This window comes from Rhinoderma darwinii, chromosome 9 (genome assembly GCF_050947455.1).
Source record: "Rhinoderma darwinii isolate aRhiDar2 chromosome 9, aRhiDar2.hap1, whole genome shotgun sequence".
In the NCBI taxonomy this organism is placed as follows: Eukaryota; Metazoa; Chordata; class Amphibia; order Anura; family Rhinodermatidae; genus Rhinoderma; species Rhinoderma darwinii.
Window position 1 is genome coordinate 54462907 of NC_134695.1, and position 16355 is coordinate 54479261.

The window sequence follows — 16355 nt, forward strand, 5'->3', positions numbered from 1 at the left end:
GTCTGATCCTGCAGTCATGTGTTACTCTTCTCTAATTGATAACTATAGGCAGTAAGAAATGGGTCAAAAGGAGTGGAGTAACACATGACTGCAAGATCAGACTACAGAGGATTTGCTAGCAGTCTGAAACCATGGAGACACATAGGTAAGCATAGGAGTTGTATACACAAAACAGTAGATTTTTTTTTATCATGACAATGTGCAATGCAATTTGTTTTATTCCCTATTAATGGAAATAGATCCCCGTATTGCAAAGCTGATGCAAGATACCAGACTGGCTACAAATATAACCCTAATGAAGTAAATATTTACTAACCTGTACAACTCCACCCATCAACGATGCGACCACTGCCATTACAGTACATAGAATACCAAACAGGACACCTAAAACATTACAAAGAATCACAATACTGCCACACAAAATCATGTCTTACTTTTGGTTGTAAAATCTATTTTTTAAGAAAGAACCACTAAACTCTCACACTCCATAGAAGTCCAATGACTATTTTGGGTAGAACGAATGCAATTGTAGTCTCGTCTTAAGTAAAGTCTTTTGGGAAAATTACACTGGATATCACACATATCCAATAAATTTCAATAAATTGAAGAGTAGTTGAACTGGGTTAGAGAGGAGAGTGGTTACAAAGAGCATCTCTCATTCTGGAGGACTTGTCCTACACTACACTACACAGGCTACTAATTAATTTGAATGGGCACTGTGTAATGCTTAATTTCCCCTGCGGTGGCGCTACAGGTAAACTGAACACTTACTGCCAGGTTTCCCCACAGATTACAGCTGATCGCTGGGGGTCCTGACATGGGAACACTTTATAATCAGTGTATTGTCCAGGGACCTTTCTAACAAGTCCAAAGCGGAGAACCTCATTTAATAACTAATTATGCATTCCTACTACACAAATAAAATCTGTGGAAATGGCTTGTAATACATTTATAATTCGTTCCTTTTATTCTGTGATATCCAATACTCACATAAACCTTTGCTAATCCAGGTACTCTTCCTGTCTGATATATCCTTGAAAATGTTCTTAACAACGTCTTCATAGGTGACAGTAGCAAGAGCATTGATGCTGGCGGCCACTGTGCTGTGATACAGTATCAAATATATTTCACACCATGTTGGACTATGCTAGTATATAGAATAGTATACATTTTATATAGTGTCATGCATATCTGCCTCCTTAGGTATAAATGCAGTAAAATAACCAGACCAGGCTGGATTATAACATATGAACTAATTTCTGTCGACCACAAATCATTGGGTCTTCTGCACCAGTCTCCTTAATTTAACATAACTTTGGACATTATGAGTAGGGACGTAACTTCCAGGGGGCCCTGTTGCTATGGCCCATGGTGAAAGCTGCTTTCTCTGACACTTTCTCTGAAAGCTGCTTTCTAGTGACTACCTTCCGCTGCCACTACACTACCTGCATACAGATTTAGGCCCCAAGGTGTCATACATGTGGCAAAGCTCTCAGTGTGGCCCATTTAGAGTGTTGTTGTCGGGGCCTTATCATTTCTGTGTACATCCATGATTGTGCGGTTTTTACAGAACTTAGCAGGTGACTTCTTACAACTGTCATAGACTAGCCATCCAGTATATTTAAGAATAAATAGCATAAATGCAATGACTTTTTACCTTAATGTCCCACTGAAGGCACATGCAACAAAGAGACCTGGAAGTCCTGGCATTTTTGAAAATATATTCATGACGAAATATGGCATCATCTGGAAAAATTAAATATGACTAGTTAGTTACAACTCTGTTTATCTATTTTACTTTGGACTTGCAACTATTAAAGTTGTTTTTTAGGACTTTAATATTCATGACCTGTCCTTAGGATAAGTCTTCAATTTTAGATCGGTAGTGGTCTGTCTCCTGACATGTCCACCGATCAGGTGATTGAGCTCCGGTTAGCACTGTGGCCCTTTTCATTGCTTACCGGGCACAGCTCCGTACATTTGGTAGTGGTTGGGCCTGGTACTGCAGCACTATGCACCTCAGTCCCATTCAAGTGAATGGGACTGAGCTGCAGTAACTAGGAATTACCATAGCAGTTTCAATAGGCTGCTCAATGGGCAACCAAGTCATGTGTGGCCCTACTAATTCATGGTTCTAATATTTGGGTGTAGTACCACCATATCTCTAGAAGATGTTATGTTTTTCATATTAGATTTACCTATAATTATAAAAACATACTGGAGGCCATGTTCTTAGTGTCTTTGGTCAAACTCAATTTTTTAAAAAAAAGCTTCTACAAATCATCTCAATTCATTTTGAGGCCTATAAACAATGGGGTGTCCAAATAGTTTTTTCTCCAAAATTTTTGGAGGAAATTATATCTCAGGGTCATTCCTGATTCAGGGGTATTGCTATAAGGGTTGCAGGGGTAGTGGTCGAGGAGGCCCGTCGGCTACATAAGAAGACACAAGTAATATGCTTTTCTATCAGTGTGCAGAACATTACTTTTTCTGATTATATACCTGGTCAGGAGCTTCTATAAATCCAGCAGTCCAAGGATCACAACCTTCAAAGTGTGCGTACATTACTAGGCCTGAGAACACGGCACATACCAAGATTACCCAGAGACCAATCAAGTTAAGGTAAAGGGCTCTGAAGAAAGAAGAACATTAATATTTCATGAGATATGCAGTCTGTAACCTTGGGAAGAGAAGTAAAATGCAATTTAATATGTCTATGAAATATAACAAAAGTACATAAAGTAAATTATGGACCTCCCTAAAACACAAATAGGCGGATCATATTCTCACAGATCTAATGTATATAAAATATATCTATGGTTGTATCTAGAAATTGGTACCTTCACAGTCTGCTGAGGGCATAGGTGGCATTATACATCCTTATCTTGACTTTGATAAGTTGCTGCACTGTGATAACTTATCACTTAAGCCATTGAAAATCATTGAAAAAGTCAGGTTAAAGTGTAGCTAAACGTTTGACAAACTTCTGACATGTCATAGTGACATGTCAGAAGTTTGGATTGGTGGGGGTCCGAGCACTGAGACCCCCACCAATTGCTAGAACGAGGCAGCTAAAGTGCTCATGTGAGCGCTCAGCTGCTTCGTGTCTGTTCGGCTTTTTCCGGAAATAAATGCATCGGTGTACGGACTCAATAGAAAGTCTATGACCCCGTACTCCGATACATCGGCTTTCCGGAATAAGCCGAACAGACACGAAGAGGCTGAACGCTCACACGAACGCATCAGCTGCTTCGTTCTAGCGATTCGTGGGGGTCTCAGTGCTCGGACCCCCAACAATCCAAACTTCTGACAGGTCACTATGACATGTCAGAAGTTTGTCAAACGTTTGGCTGCACTTTAATGTTTCTTGCCACTGTGTATTTAACACTTTAAAAGTCAAGGTAAACATTGCTACATCTATACTTTGCAGTCCAGTGGCAGTAGGGTAATAGTATGACCTGCCATTGTTTTCTATTGACCCAGAGGAAAAAGCAGAAAGGTGCAACCCCAAAAGCAGTCAAGAGTAGTGATGAGCGAATTTCATGATAGAATAATAGAATGGACTCTGAAATTCACTTGCGACTCGACAAAAATAAAAAACCATACCACCTTCCTCGGTCTTCAGTAGCGGCGTGTCCCTGCCGGAAGGTGAGATGACGTAACTGTCCCATGTGACTGCTGCTGCCTGTGATTGGTTGCAGCGATCACATGGGACAGCCAAATTTGTGCCGAAACGGTTTGCTCATCTTTAGTCAAGAGTGTCACATCAAAGTCTATCATTGCGCCACCTCCTGGCAGGCAATATACAGATACAGCCTCAGCCTACCTCAGAACTATCTGGATTATATAATAAAATTCCTTAAATCTGAAGATTCCATTAGTGGCTCATCACTTTTTAGGAGCATTTCTTAAAGGCAAAGTATCATGTATTTCCTTTTAGTTTGATTGATTATATTTAAAGCGGTATTCCTATGAGAGACATTTATGACATATCCAAAGGATACGTCATAAATTTCAGATAGGTGCAGGGCCCACCTCTCGGACCCGCACCTATCTCTAGAAAGGGGCCCATAAGCCCCGTTCCACCGCTCTGTGTTGTGGCTGAAGCGTGTGATTTCCGACCATGAATTACGGAAACAGCTTAACTCGCTGAGCTACACTGTTTCCGTTACTCCCATAGTAGTGAATTGCAAATATGGAAGCAGCGTAGCATGTGAGCTACTCTGTTTCCGTAACTACCATTCAGTTCTATTTGAGTTAAGGAAACAGCGTAGCTCAGCGAGTTACGCTGTTTCTGTAATTCATGGTCAGGAATCACACGCTTCAGCCACAACACAGAGCGGTGAAACGGGGCTTATGGGCCCCGTTCTAGAGATAGGTGCGGGTCCCAGAGGTGGGACCCGCATTTATCTCACATTTATGACATATGCTGTGGATATGTCATAAATGTCCCTGATGGGAAAACACCTTTAAGTATACTGATAAAAAATGTGTTGGGTCTGTTTTTTAAATGTTGTACCTATTTAATTCTTATTTAAAAAACTTCCTTCCTGTTATACCTGTGTAGTCAGCACAGCATAGCGTGTGCGCTTTATGGCAGCTGAAATAAATGGGAGTTGATTGACAGAGAAATCTCATAGATTTTAGCCCCTCCCACAGAGACCAGGGGAGATGCATGCAGAATCTTATCTGTGTATATAATGTATAGTGTTGCTATACTGCCTTATCTAGGCTTCCAGTAATACAATAAAGCTGTCATTAACCTCTTCCCGCACCACAACGTACTATTGCGTCCTTGTGGGGGAGGTAATGTTCAGAGCGGGCCCACCCGCTGAGCCCGCTCCATACTCTGCGGGTGTCAGCTGTGTTTTACAGCTTATACCTGGGAATAACAGCCAGGAACAGTGATCGCAGCATGATCAAGCACAATCGCAGCATCTAAGACGATACAAACAGTGGGCGCCCCCCGCAAAGTGATCGGGTGGCGCCAATGATGGTCATGACAGCCCAGGGGCCTAATGAAGGTCCCCAGGCCTGCCTTTCTTCATCTCCTGTTAAGCCGTGTCTCTGGCAGGGCTTAACAGGGGCCTGTAAAAATGCCAATACACTGCAATACATTAGTCTAACAATCGCTGGTTCAAGTCCCCTAGAGGGACTAATAAAATGTGTAAACCAAAAGTTAAATAAAGTTTTTAGTATTAGAAAAGTTAAAAAAAAAAACACTTTTCCTCTGAAGTAATGTAAAAAAAAAAAACCTACAAAATTGGTATCGCTGCATCCGTAAAAGTCCAAACTAATACACTATAGTATTATTTAATGCGCACGGTGAATGTCGTAAACATAAAAAAAATAAACCGCCAGAATCGCTGTTTTTTGGTCACTTCATATCTCACAAAAAATTTTAAAAAATATGATCAAAAAGTCTCATGTAGCCCAGAATGGTACCAATAGAAACTACAGCTCGCCCTGCAAAAAATAAGCCCTGATACCGCTCAATCGATGGAAAAATAAAAATGTTATGGCTCTCTGAATGTGGCGACAAAACACAAATTTTATTTTAAACAATTAGTTTCTTCCTTCTAAGGGTATGTTCACACGCTTAGCAAAATACGGAGCTGTTTTCAGGCGAAAATAGCTCCTGATTTTCAGACTTTTTTTAACAACTCGCGTTTTTCGCGGTGTAAATTACGGCCGTTATTGGAGCTGTTTTTCAATGGAGTCAATGAAAAGCGGCTCCAAAAATGTCCCAAGAAGTGACATGCACTTCTTTTTCGCGGGCGTCTTTTTACGCGCCGTATTTTGACAACGGTGGGTAAAATTACACCTCGTGGGAACAAAACACCGTAAAACCCATTGCAGGCAATGGGCAGATGTTTGTAGGCGTAATAGAGCTGTTTTTCAGGCGTAATTCGAGGCGTAAAACGCCCGAATTACGTCTGAAAACACTGCGTGTGAACATACCCTAAAGGTAGTAAAACATAAAAAAAACTATATAGGTTTGGTATCGCCGTAATCATATTGATCGGAAGAATAAAGTTAATTCACCATTTTTACCGCACGGTGAACGCCGTAAAAACGAAACCCTTCAAAAGATTGAGGAATCACTGTTATTTTCCTATTCCACCCCACAAATAATTTTTTTTACAGTTTCCCAATACATTATATGGTACAACAAATTGTACCGCTAAAAACTGCAACTCGTCCCACAAAAAACAAGCCCTCATATGGCTATAATGACGGAAGAATAAAAAAGTTATAGCTTTTTAAAGGTGGGGAGGAAAAAATAAAAACCAAAATACCAAAAATGGCTGGGTCCTGAAGGGGTTAAATTGCCCACAACCTAAAGATAATGAGATGGTTCTTCCCATCCAGCGATCAGTTGATGAGCGAGCCCCCGCGACGGCTAATTGGATCTTTTATGCGGCCATAAAAATGGTTGCTAGTCGGTCGCACATCTCCCTGTAAACAGGGAGATGTGCTGCCAACAAGATGCTAATGTATGGGCACGAACAACTCAGACTCCCGATCATTACTCCGTTTGAATGACTCTAACGAGCTGTATTGTCGATCGGCGCTTGTTAAAGTCTTTCGATTTGGTGATAGGAATGGTGCCACAGTGCCCAAATAATAAAGAGAAGAGTAGGGCGAGATAGATAGCAGAGATTTGTGCAGCACACAGAGTATAGGGGTGCTCCTGCCAAATCATTAAAGGGTTTCATCATATCAGTCCCTCATTATATTGAAGTCAGCAATCAGCTGTTCATGTCAGGGGGAGCTCTAGCTTGCCATACATTTCCCTGCAGGGGTAAAGTAGTTATTGCAGGCTGGGCATTCACATGAACGCTCGTTGCCGATAATTTCCCTGTGTAAACAGGGCAGCGATCAGCAGATGAACGAGCAAACGCTGGATCATCTGCTGGTCGTATCGTTTTTAAAAAGTTAAATATTATCGTTGTCGGCCGCACATCTTTCTGTGTAAACAGGTAGACGCGCTGCCGACATGATAATAATGTATGGGGACGAGCAATCGGAGGAAGGAGCGCTCGTCGCCATACATAGCTCCTTGTGACAGGAGCAAACGAGCGCCAACGAACGGTGTCTCGTTGATCGGCGCTCGCTGCACTGGCCGATTATCGGCCGGTGTAAAAGGGCCCTAAGATTTGGCTGATGATAAGTAACGTCAATGTCTTTCTTAGCTGTCATATCATTTTATCTGAATGTTAAAGCAAATTAGTAAAGGTGCGTGGAGGGAAGATCTCTGTATAAACCAAGGAGAAAATCTGCTAAATCTGCCGGTCTATATGAGATGAATGTGCAGATGACCGAAGCTAATCATTATCAGGACAGTGCAGATAGCTGCAGATCTCATCATTAAGTTCAATGAGCAGAAGATAGAAACTGTAAAACAATTAAACTGTCATATTGATAACGCTATATATTCAAAGCAAACATTTTCCAGGAAGATCAAGAACAACTGTTATCATATTATGTAGAAAGGTTTCCAGAAGAAAGTCCACGGTTTTATTTTCCAAGGAGATACTGTACAATAAGGTCCATTCTATAGGGCCACTTGCATTTGACCCCATGATGCACACAGAACCCAAGATGACCATAAAATGTTGTGGTCAAGTTTCAGCAATTGACCATGCTATATGAACAAGAAAATCCACTATTATTTTTGGGTTTGACCGGTCAAGACTTTGCGGTCAATCTACAGTGTACTCCAGCAACCCATTACATCTTCACTTCATGGCCACTTTGTAGGGACTGTTTTGGTATTTTTTGTATAATTAAAAGTTGTACAATTTTCTAATATACTTTCTGTATTAATTCTTCACGGTATTCAAGATCTCTGCTTGCTGTTATTCAGTAGGAACATTCATTGTTTACTTCCAGTGAATGGAAACACAGGTGCACGACTCGTTACAGTATATGTATCAGAACTGTGTCTTCTAATGATCCCAGCACCTGTGTGTCCATTACATGACCATGGACAGAATTCTATCTACTGGAAGTAAATAATGAATGTTCCTACTGAATAACAACAAGCAGAGATCTTGAAAAACTTGAAGAATATTGGAAAATTGTATAACTTTTAATTATGCAAATGGTGTCATTATTTTGATAAAACTGGACAACCCCTGTCACAGGTATCGTATGACCCAGCATTAGTAAATGGTAGTGGCCATACTATTACATGTCAGCCATTTAGCAGAATAGCCAACCTTATAATAGATGGACAGGCTGGTCTGCTAAAACGAAAGAAGCTTTTAGTTAGCGGCTCTCCACTTTGGCTAGTAAAGAGGGTCCCGAGCAGGAGGTCCCCCAACCCCCCTCCCTATGAGGTCTATATGCATTAGTTTGGCATCAGGGAAGGATGAGACAACCTCTATAAAGAGTAAGTAATTGAATTGGGCTAAGATTCGTATAATTTTTCACTCAATATATTTATTTTTATTTAATTGTCTATGTTTAAAACATAGTCATATGTAACAGACCTCAGTTTATAATTTTCTACATACAGTATTACTATAATTTATCTGAGGTATTTCATTAGACTTAAAGGGGTTGTCCTCGCAGGGACAACTGATGACCTATCCACAGGATAGATCATCAGTTTATGATCGGTGGGGGTCCAACACCCGGACCCCACACCGATCAGCTGCTCCGGCTAACTCCGGGTGCCAGATGTTATGAAGAAGTGACCGAAGAGATCTGATTCTGGCATGGACATCCGGTGCCCGGAGCCAGCTGGGGCAGCTGATCGGTGCAGAGTCCGGGTGTCGGACCCCCATTGATCATACTGATGACCTATCCTGTGGATAAGTCATTAGTTGTCCGGGGCGTAGACAACCCCATTAAGGTAAATCTATTCGCTTATGCTAGCTTAGTTAGTTATAACATTGAACAAAAGAAGCTGCTAAATAACAAAGTCGGCTCTGCTGCATAAGCAAATATTGTCTTTTGTCTGTTCATTACTTGTCCACCATGCGGCAATGTCCTCAATGTAGACTCTAAGAATTTCAGAGACAAGCAAATTCAAAACCTTTCTATGTGTCAGCAGAAGATAAATGATTGGCACTACGTGTTTGTTAAGTGCTTTATCAAACCTTTGAAGTAGGAGGGTGTGCTGGTGATGCTCAGCAATAAAAATTACAGTGACAAGAATCCAGGTCATAGATGTAAAAGAACTGATTGCGGCATTCACCCTGTTCAATGATTTATTGTAGACACACTAGTGACAACATGATGTGCATGACGATACTTCATCCCTGTTCACCGGCTTTTCGTATCTCCCGACAAGGCCTTGAGAAAGTGTCGGGAGATGCAAAGCTGTTGTTGTTGGCCGGTGAGTATCCTTATGTGCATTATGTTATTACCAGGGTGTCTACAATAAAAGTCAATGAACAGGTTGTGTGATGCATTAAGTTCTTTTAGGCTATGTTCACACGGGGTATTTTGCCGAGTTTTTTGACGCGGAAACCGCGTCGCAAAACTCGGCAGAAACGGCCCGAGAACGCCTCCCATTGATTTCAATGGGAGGCGTCGGCGTCTTTTTCCCGCGAGCAGTAAAACTGCCTCGCGGGAAAAAGAAGCGACATGCCCTATCTTCGGGCGCTTCTGCCTCTGACCTCCCATTGACTTCAATGGGAGGCAGGAGAAAGCGTATTTCTCGCTGTTTTATGCCCGCGGCGCTCAATGGCCGCGGGCGAAAAACGGCACGATAATTGCCGCGAAAATCGGCGTGCAGGGAGAGGAATATCTGCCTCAAAGTTCCAAACGGAATTTTGAGGCAGATATTCCTCCCCCAAAATACTCCGTGTGAACATAGCCTTACTTCTCTGAATTGTAAATCGAAAAAAAAAATTCTGAATTTTGGCTGAACACGGGTCCCCGCTAGAAAAGACTTTTAAAAGGTAGCAGAGAGGCATTCCAGTACTGAAGGATCGTCATGTGGAGGAACTGACTTCCAGTTATAGTTATATAAGTCAAGAGGCTTCATAGAATATATCTGACACCCGTAAGACTGGTACGGATTACGCAGGCTTACTGGGAATGCCCTAACCATAAAACGTAACTGTTCTGATATACATCGACCTTTGCACACTCAACTAGTTTTCCCGGAGGTATGCTCCCATGATGATGGTGTCGGATCTTTTTCTTAGCAAGTATGGTAGATCTCTATATAGGCTCCTCTTGTTTTGTGAAGAAAATCCATTCTATTGAACTGGAAACCTCCTAAGATAACTTCTGTTTCCCATTGGTTGGAATTGGTTGATACTGATTTACCCATGTACAAATTAACATACATTGCCACAGGTACTCCGGACCGATTATTCAAATATGGGACCCATGGCTCAATGCCCAAACAGCCATTGGTTTTACTACTTGTGTAACATACTGTATATCCATGTGTGAATGGTCATCAACAGGAAATTGACAAAGGAATAATTCAAAGATCAATATGATTGCTTTGTGGTATATTTTTTACTGCTCATCTTGTTGGACAATGCATTAATTGACGTTTATTGTCTCTTGGTGCTGTATGACTGTCATGTGTTTAAACTTTCTTGTCATTGGAAATGCAAAAATAAAAACTTACAAAAACATTGACTTAACAATAAGAGGCTTAGCACCAATCCACTATGCAGGGGCGTATCTGGGGGTGGGGCTACAAGGGCACTTGCCTGGGTGCAGAAAGTCGAGGGGTTCAATATGGGCCCTCTTAACATAAAAAACAGTTGTTATCTATTGGATTAATTCACTATACTATACAGTCGGTAGGCTTACCCTCGATGCTCCTAGAATGGCACCCGGAGCTGAAGACGAGCCAGGAAGGGGAGGGTATGTATCTGGTCAAGTCTGGAGTCTAGATTTAGTTTTATTTTTTTTCTCTGATCTGAGGTGTAATATAAGCTGGGGTGGGGTCTGAAAATAATTTAGGGGTCTATTTTTTTTACTCTGATCTGTATTCTGACTATTTTTGGGGTCTGATCTGAGATCTGATTTAGGGGTCTGGACCAGGGTCTGAGTTAATTGTAGGCTCTGATCTGGGCTACAGATTAATTTATGGGTCTAATGTGGGATTTGAATTAATTTAGTGGTCTGAATTATTTTGGGGTTTGGTCCTAAGTCTGGATTAATTTTGGGATCGGTTCTGGGGTCTCAATTTATTTTGGGATCTGGTATAGCGGTACTATTTATGTGTGTGAGATAGCAGCACTGGTTATGTCTAACTATCAATCCAAATTATAACCATATAATGTAGATGTGAATCTCTATTTTAACACTTTATTTCAGACAATCTTTACATTACCACGTCTAAAATGTGTGTGTGTGTGTGTGTGTATATATATATATATATATATATATATATATATATATATACTGTGCTCACTTTGTGGTGAATAAAACCAACATCTCTCCATCAACCTTGAAGTCCTAGTGCTGTTAATTGTCCTATACCTCTATATGTACTAATAATAATAAGCTAAATCCAAAAGCAGGCAGAGGACAGATATTTCAAATATATTCTAAAAATGTAACAACTTTTCCATTGGATATTGTACCAAGTATCCCAATCACTGTATAAATTCAGTAGCTTGAGAGTATAGAATGTCTATGATTAAATATACTGAAAGCCTATTTTATAAATGGACTTATAGAATTGTTATCATATCAATAATAATTGGGGCCTATACTTATAATCAATAATCCATCATCCTGTATTTGCTTTCTTCTTCAGAATAAACATTATACTGTATCTGTAATATTAAAACTTACAGTTTTGCATGTTTCTCTGACTTGCAAGAAATGCACCTCTGTATTGTTGACTGGTTGACTCCATAGATTCCCAACCATGTAAATGTTCCCCCAACTGCAATCGTCCAAAATGTATGTCTTCTTAATGGGTCGACACTAAAGCTTTAAAAAGAAAAACAGATTTATTACAGATGTATTGGAATCATTATCACACTGACCCATGAAGTATGTATTGGTATATGTATATAGTATGTATTGATTATTTTGAGAGATGCTACTATAGACATACCTCCCAACCGTCCCGGATTCAGCGGGACAGTCCCGGATTCCAGCCGCGGTATCCCGCTATCCCAGGCGGCCGGTGGTATTCTCACGACGCATAGCCTCATATCCTCAGGACGCAGATACAGTTGAATCCAATGCTGAAGCAGGAAGCCGTCAGCTCCCTGCTCCAGCATTCAACTATGGAGTTCCGAGCCAGAGCAGCGCAAGCTCTCTGGCCAGGGACTCCAGTCTTGGAAAAGCCCTTGACGTCACTCTCCATATATGGAGAGTGACGTCAGTGACTCCTCCAGGAGCGGAATCCCCGGCCAGAGCGCTGCCGACGCTCTGGCCGGGGATTCCGCTTTTGGAGAATCCCCTGGCATCACTATCCATATATGGACAGTGACATCAGAGGCTACTCCTTGAGCGGAATTCTTGGCCAGAGCATTGCCAACGTTCTGGCTGTCGATTCCGCTCCTAGAAGGAACCCCCAGTCACTGTCCATATATGTCCCCCTCCTGTGGCCGATGCTCTTGCTGGGGATTACGCTCCTAGAGCTATCTACAATGGGGTTAGCGTTATATACAGGCAGGGTGGAGCTATCTCCAAGGTGGTGTGGCACTTACTACATGGGCACTGTGGCACTATATGGGCACTGGAACTTTATATGTGGGCACTGGCACATGATATGTGGGCACTGTGGCACTATGTGGGCACTGTGGCACTATGTGGGCACTGTGGTGGTATGTTGGCACTGCCACCATCTATGTGGGCACTATCCACAGTGGGCACTGGCACTATCTACAGGGGCATTGTGGCACTATGGGGCATTATACTGTATGGGAGAATCTGTGCTGGCATTATGGAGGCAGCTATGGGGCATTATTCTGTATGTGTACATCTGTGTGGGCATTATACTGACTGTATAGGGGCATCTGTGTTGGCTTTATACTGTATGGGTGCATCTATGGGGCATTATACTGTATGGGGGCATTATACTGTGTGGGGGTAGCTATTTGGCATTATACTGTGTGGGAGGCACAATAGGGTATTATAATGTGTTGGGGCAGCTACAGTGGCATTATACCTTTGTGGGGGTTCTATGGGGCATTATACTATGGGGAGGCACTATGGGAGCATGATACTGTGTGGGCTGAACCGGGTGTGTATGGGTGAGGATTGGGCGGGGTTAGAGGCGTAAGTATCCCTCTTTGCGATACTTGAAAGTTGGGAGGTATGCTATAGAGGATTAGCTCTGGTCTTAACAGTCTTAAAAGGTTTGTCTGGTTTTGAAAACCCACCTTCCAATAACTAATTAGGGAATTATGAGTTAATAGAATAGAGTCCCTCAGAAAGGACCCCCCTCAAAAAGCTGTAGGGGAGAGCGTCAACATAAAACGTCTCTCTCTCTAGAAGCTCCTGTACATCCATGCAGTCGTCCAAATAGTAACATACAGCTGACACCCTGCTGCATGGAAATGAGCCCGACGTAGAATTTCCAACTAAAACTTCAGATTTACTAATATGTCCATTTTTACATATTGGTTAGAAATTCTCTTTGAAGTTATGTTCCAGCTGTCTAGGGTGTATTTTCACCGCATACTCACAAGAATAGTAACTTTAGTGCATAGTATTTACTACAGGATCTAATGCTGTGAGCTTAATCAATTTAGGGCCAATCCGCCAGATTTTCCATGCAGAATCCGCAGGAATAAGTAGCATGCTTCTTATTTTTGCAGATTTTTTTTTCCTGTGGCTGATTTTTTTCCGCTGCATGTGAACGTGGGTTACAAAACTTCACGTCAAATCCTGAATGTGTGAACACTATGCCTGCAGTTATACTAATGTGAACTCTGCATGACAACATATTCTGTACTTATATTTATTTCTGTCTGGTGCACCAGGTGCCCGGATGGTTATTTTCACCATCGCCCCCTGCTTTTCTATGAGTACGCATTTTGATGTGCAGCAGTTTGCAGATAAAGTGACATGGAGGCATTGTCATTACCCATCTATTAGCTTTGCATCCCAGGGTGCTTGAGGAGTTTAGATTTCCTATCCCCTGCCTATAAATAATAATACAGGTAAGGCTAATAAGATAATTACTCAGCAATATCCAGGCGTGATCCATTTATAGCGGTCTGCCATACTTTGGCTGGTCCTCCATTCTGAATCGTTCCTTCAATAAGAACAGACAAAAATCCGACAACCATAACCACCATTTGAAAGGCATCAGTCCACACAACGGCTTTCAGTCCTCCCTAGGAATAACATAAAAATCAAACAGGTAAATTTCATATGGGATTATTTCTGTAAATGATTAAGAAAAGGTGATTGACCTATAGATGTAAAATGCTTATCTTCTTCAGACATATACAAAGCAGTAGGGGCGATGAAAAGATCCTAATTACTATTTCAGTGTTTGAATTCATGCTATCCGTAGTTTTGCTTCTTCATAGACTTCTGTGTATATGGAGCAAAGTATCACCCCCTATATGTGCCTTACAATTGAGACACTGCATGAACGTCACTGAAAAGATCTGTTCACATCTCATTATATGAACACATTCAGTGTATGCGACGTAAAACCTCTCGATGCCTACGCCGAACATAGCCATAGGTCCCCCCCATTCACCCGACAGATGCCAAAAGTGTGTCCTTTTGGACTCAAACGGGAGTTGTATATGTTGGCATACCTTTTTTTTTATAGTATACAACTGGAGAGGATAGCAAACTACGCTTTGCTGTACAATGGGCCACTGAAAAAAGAAAGTATGTAGTGCGATATAATTTTTTTTTTAACATTGTGGCAAATGGACCATGTATGGCACTCTATGGGTATACAGTGGTATACATCGGGGAACACTCCCGACGTATACCACCGACATATATGAAAAATTACATTTGAGCAGAGCCTAAATCATGACAATGCCATTGAGGTGCATAATTAGCTGCAGCCGACCTGAATAAAAAACTGCCAACTGGTCCAATTTCCACAGGAGAATCCTTTCATGTATGTCCCAGAAGGGACATGGCATCATAATGTGCACTATACTAGATGTTTTTGGCAAAGGTTTAGGTGAGACTTTTCTTTTAGCTAACTGTTGGGAGATTTGCAAGTATCTATATTCAGTTTTATGTTTTTTAAATTGACAACATACCAAGGTGCAGTAAAAGGTGCAAACTATACCAGTGGCAAATACAGATCCCCAGAGATCGAATCCTGTCACTATAAAACAAATAAAGAAATAATGAGAAAAGCATCATAATAACTAAAACTAAATACAGTCAAGGATAGCCATAGATCAGGAGTGTATATACAAATAAGTGGACCCAAGCAAAATAGGGCCCTCATACTGATGTATGAAAGCACCCTACAACTAGATACCCATCTAGCTTATCTGCCACTTTTTTGCCATTTGGTTTGTTCCTCTGTCTCTTCTTGTGTGTCTTGCAGCGAAGGGTGTATCTTTTATACAGGTTCTCCATGTCCATGAGATAGGGGGAAGAAATTTTATTGAGCTGGGCCCCATCTTTTACTGAGACCATAGTAGCTGCCTTGGCTGCCTGGGCACATTTGGGCTTGCTACATAGAACAATAACAGTTTAAAATATAATTGCACAGGTCTTGCTATTGTTTAACCTCAAAAATAAACAGCAATGGAAGCATCTACTAATTTAATGGACTGCAGCAGCTCTATCAAGAAATCATAATTCTTCCTAATATTAAAGATAGGTTTGTGTCTATACATTTTGGTAAGCAAGAGTTGGGTAGACACAACTATATTGGATGCTTCCTTCTTCTTGTAGGTGATGTAAGTATATTGCAAACCAATAAATCTCTGCCCTTCCCTGAAGTGAGTTTAAGTTTGCACGCTGCTTGTGTCATGTATGCAGCTGCACAGGGCACAGTCTGTAGCCTCTCCTGTGCATTTTACTGTTCCCTAGACCTGCAATGGTAATTCTACATTATTATTTAACTTTATTATTTTTATTCCCTGCTCATTTTTGGCTTAGGAGTCCAGTGGGCGGTCCTACTCAGTGATTGACAACCTTCCCTGTGTGAGTGTGCAGATATACTGTAGCTGTCAATCACTGAGGCTGGCTGGATACACAGGCTCTTACTTAGGCATAATTGCCCATGTCCTTATAATGACCAGGATGTAAATATGTGGTATATGTTTGTGGCATGGTGTGTGATGTGTGCCAGGTCTGCACTTTAGTCCCAGTCCGGTCCTGATGTGAACACAGCAAATAGATTAAAGTATGTTATCCTTTATATGTAGCTAGCTCTTTATGATTTATTTTATTATTAAGTCAATGCTATG

General features: G+C 41.4%; 1 protein-coding gene across 2 annotated transcripts in view; it reads right to left on the reverse strand.

The window, feature by feature from the left end:
* The window catches only part of SLC5A12 (solute carrier family 5 member 12), a 42976-nt gene that overhangs the window by 4696 nt on the left and 21925 nt on the right, over nt 1-16355 (reverse strand). For both annotated transcript variants that reach the window (XM_075837001.1, XM_075837000.1), the window contains 7 exons: nt 15189-15256; nt 14134-14288; nt 11785-11925; nt 2503-2632; nt 1658-1746; nt 991-1103; nt 317-384 (listed from right to left, as the gene is read on the reverse strand). In XM_075837001.1, coding sequence (XP_075693116.1) covers nt 317-384; nt 991-1103; nt 1658-1746; nt 2503-2632; nt 11785-11925; nt 14134-14288; nt 15189-15256 — 764 coding nt within the window. The remainder of the gene's footprint in view (nt 1-316; nt 385-990; nt 1104-1657; nt 1747-2502; nt 2633-11784; nt 11926-14133; nt 14289-15188; nt 15257-16355) is intronic.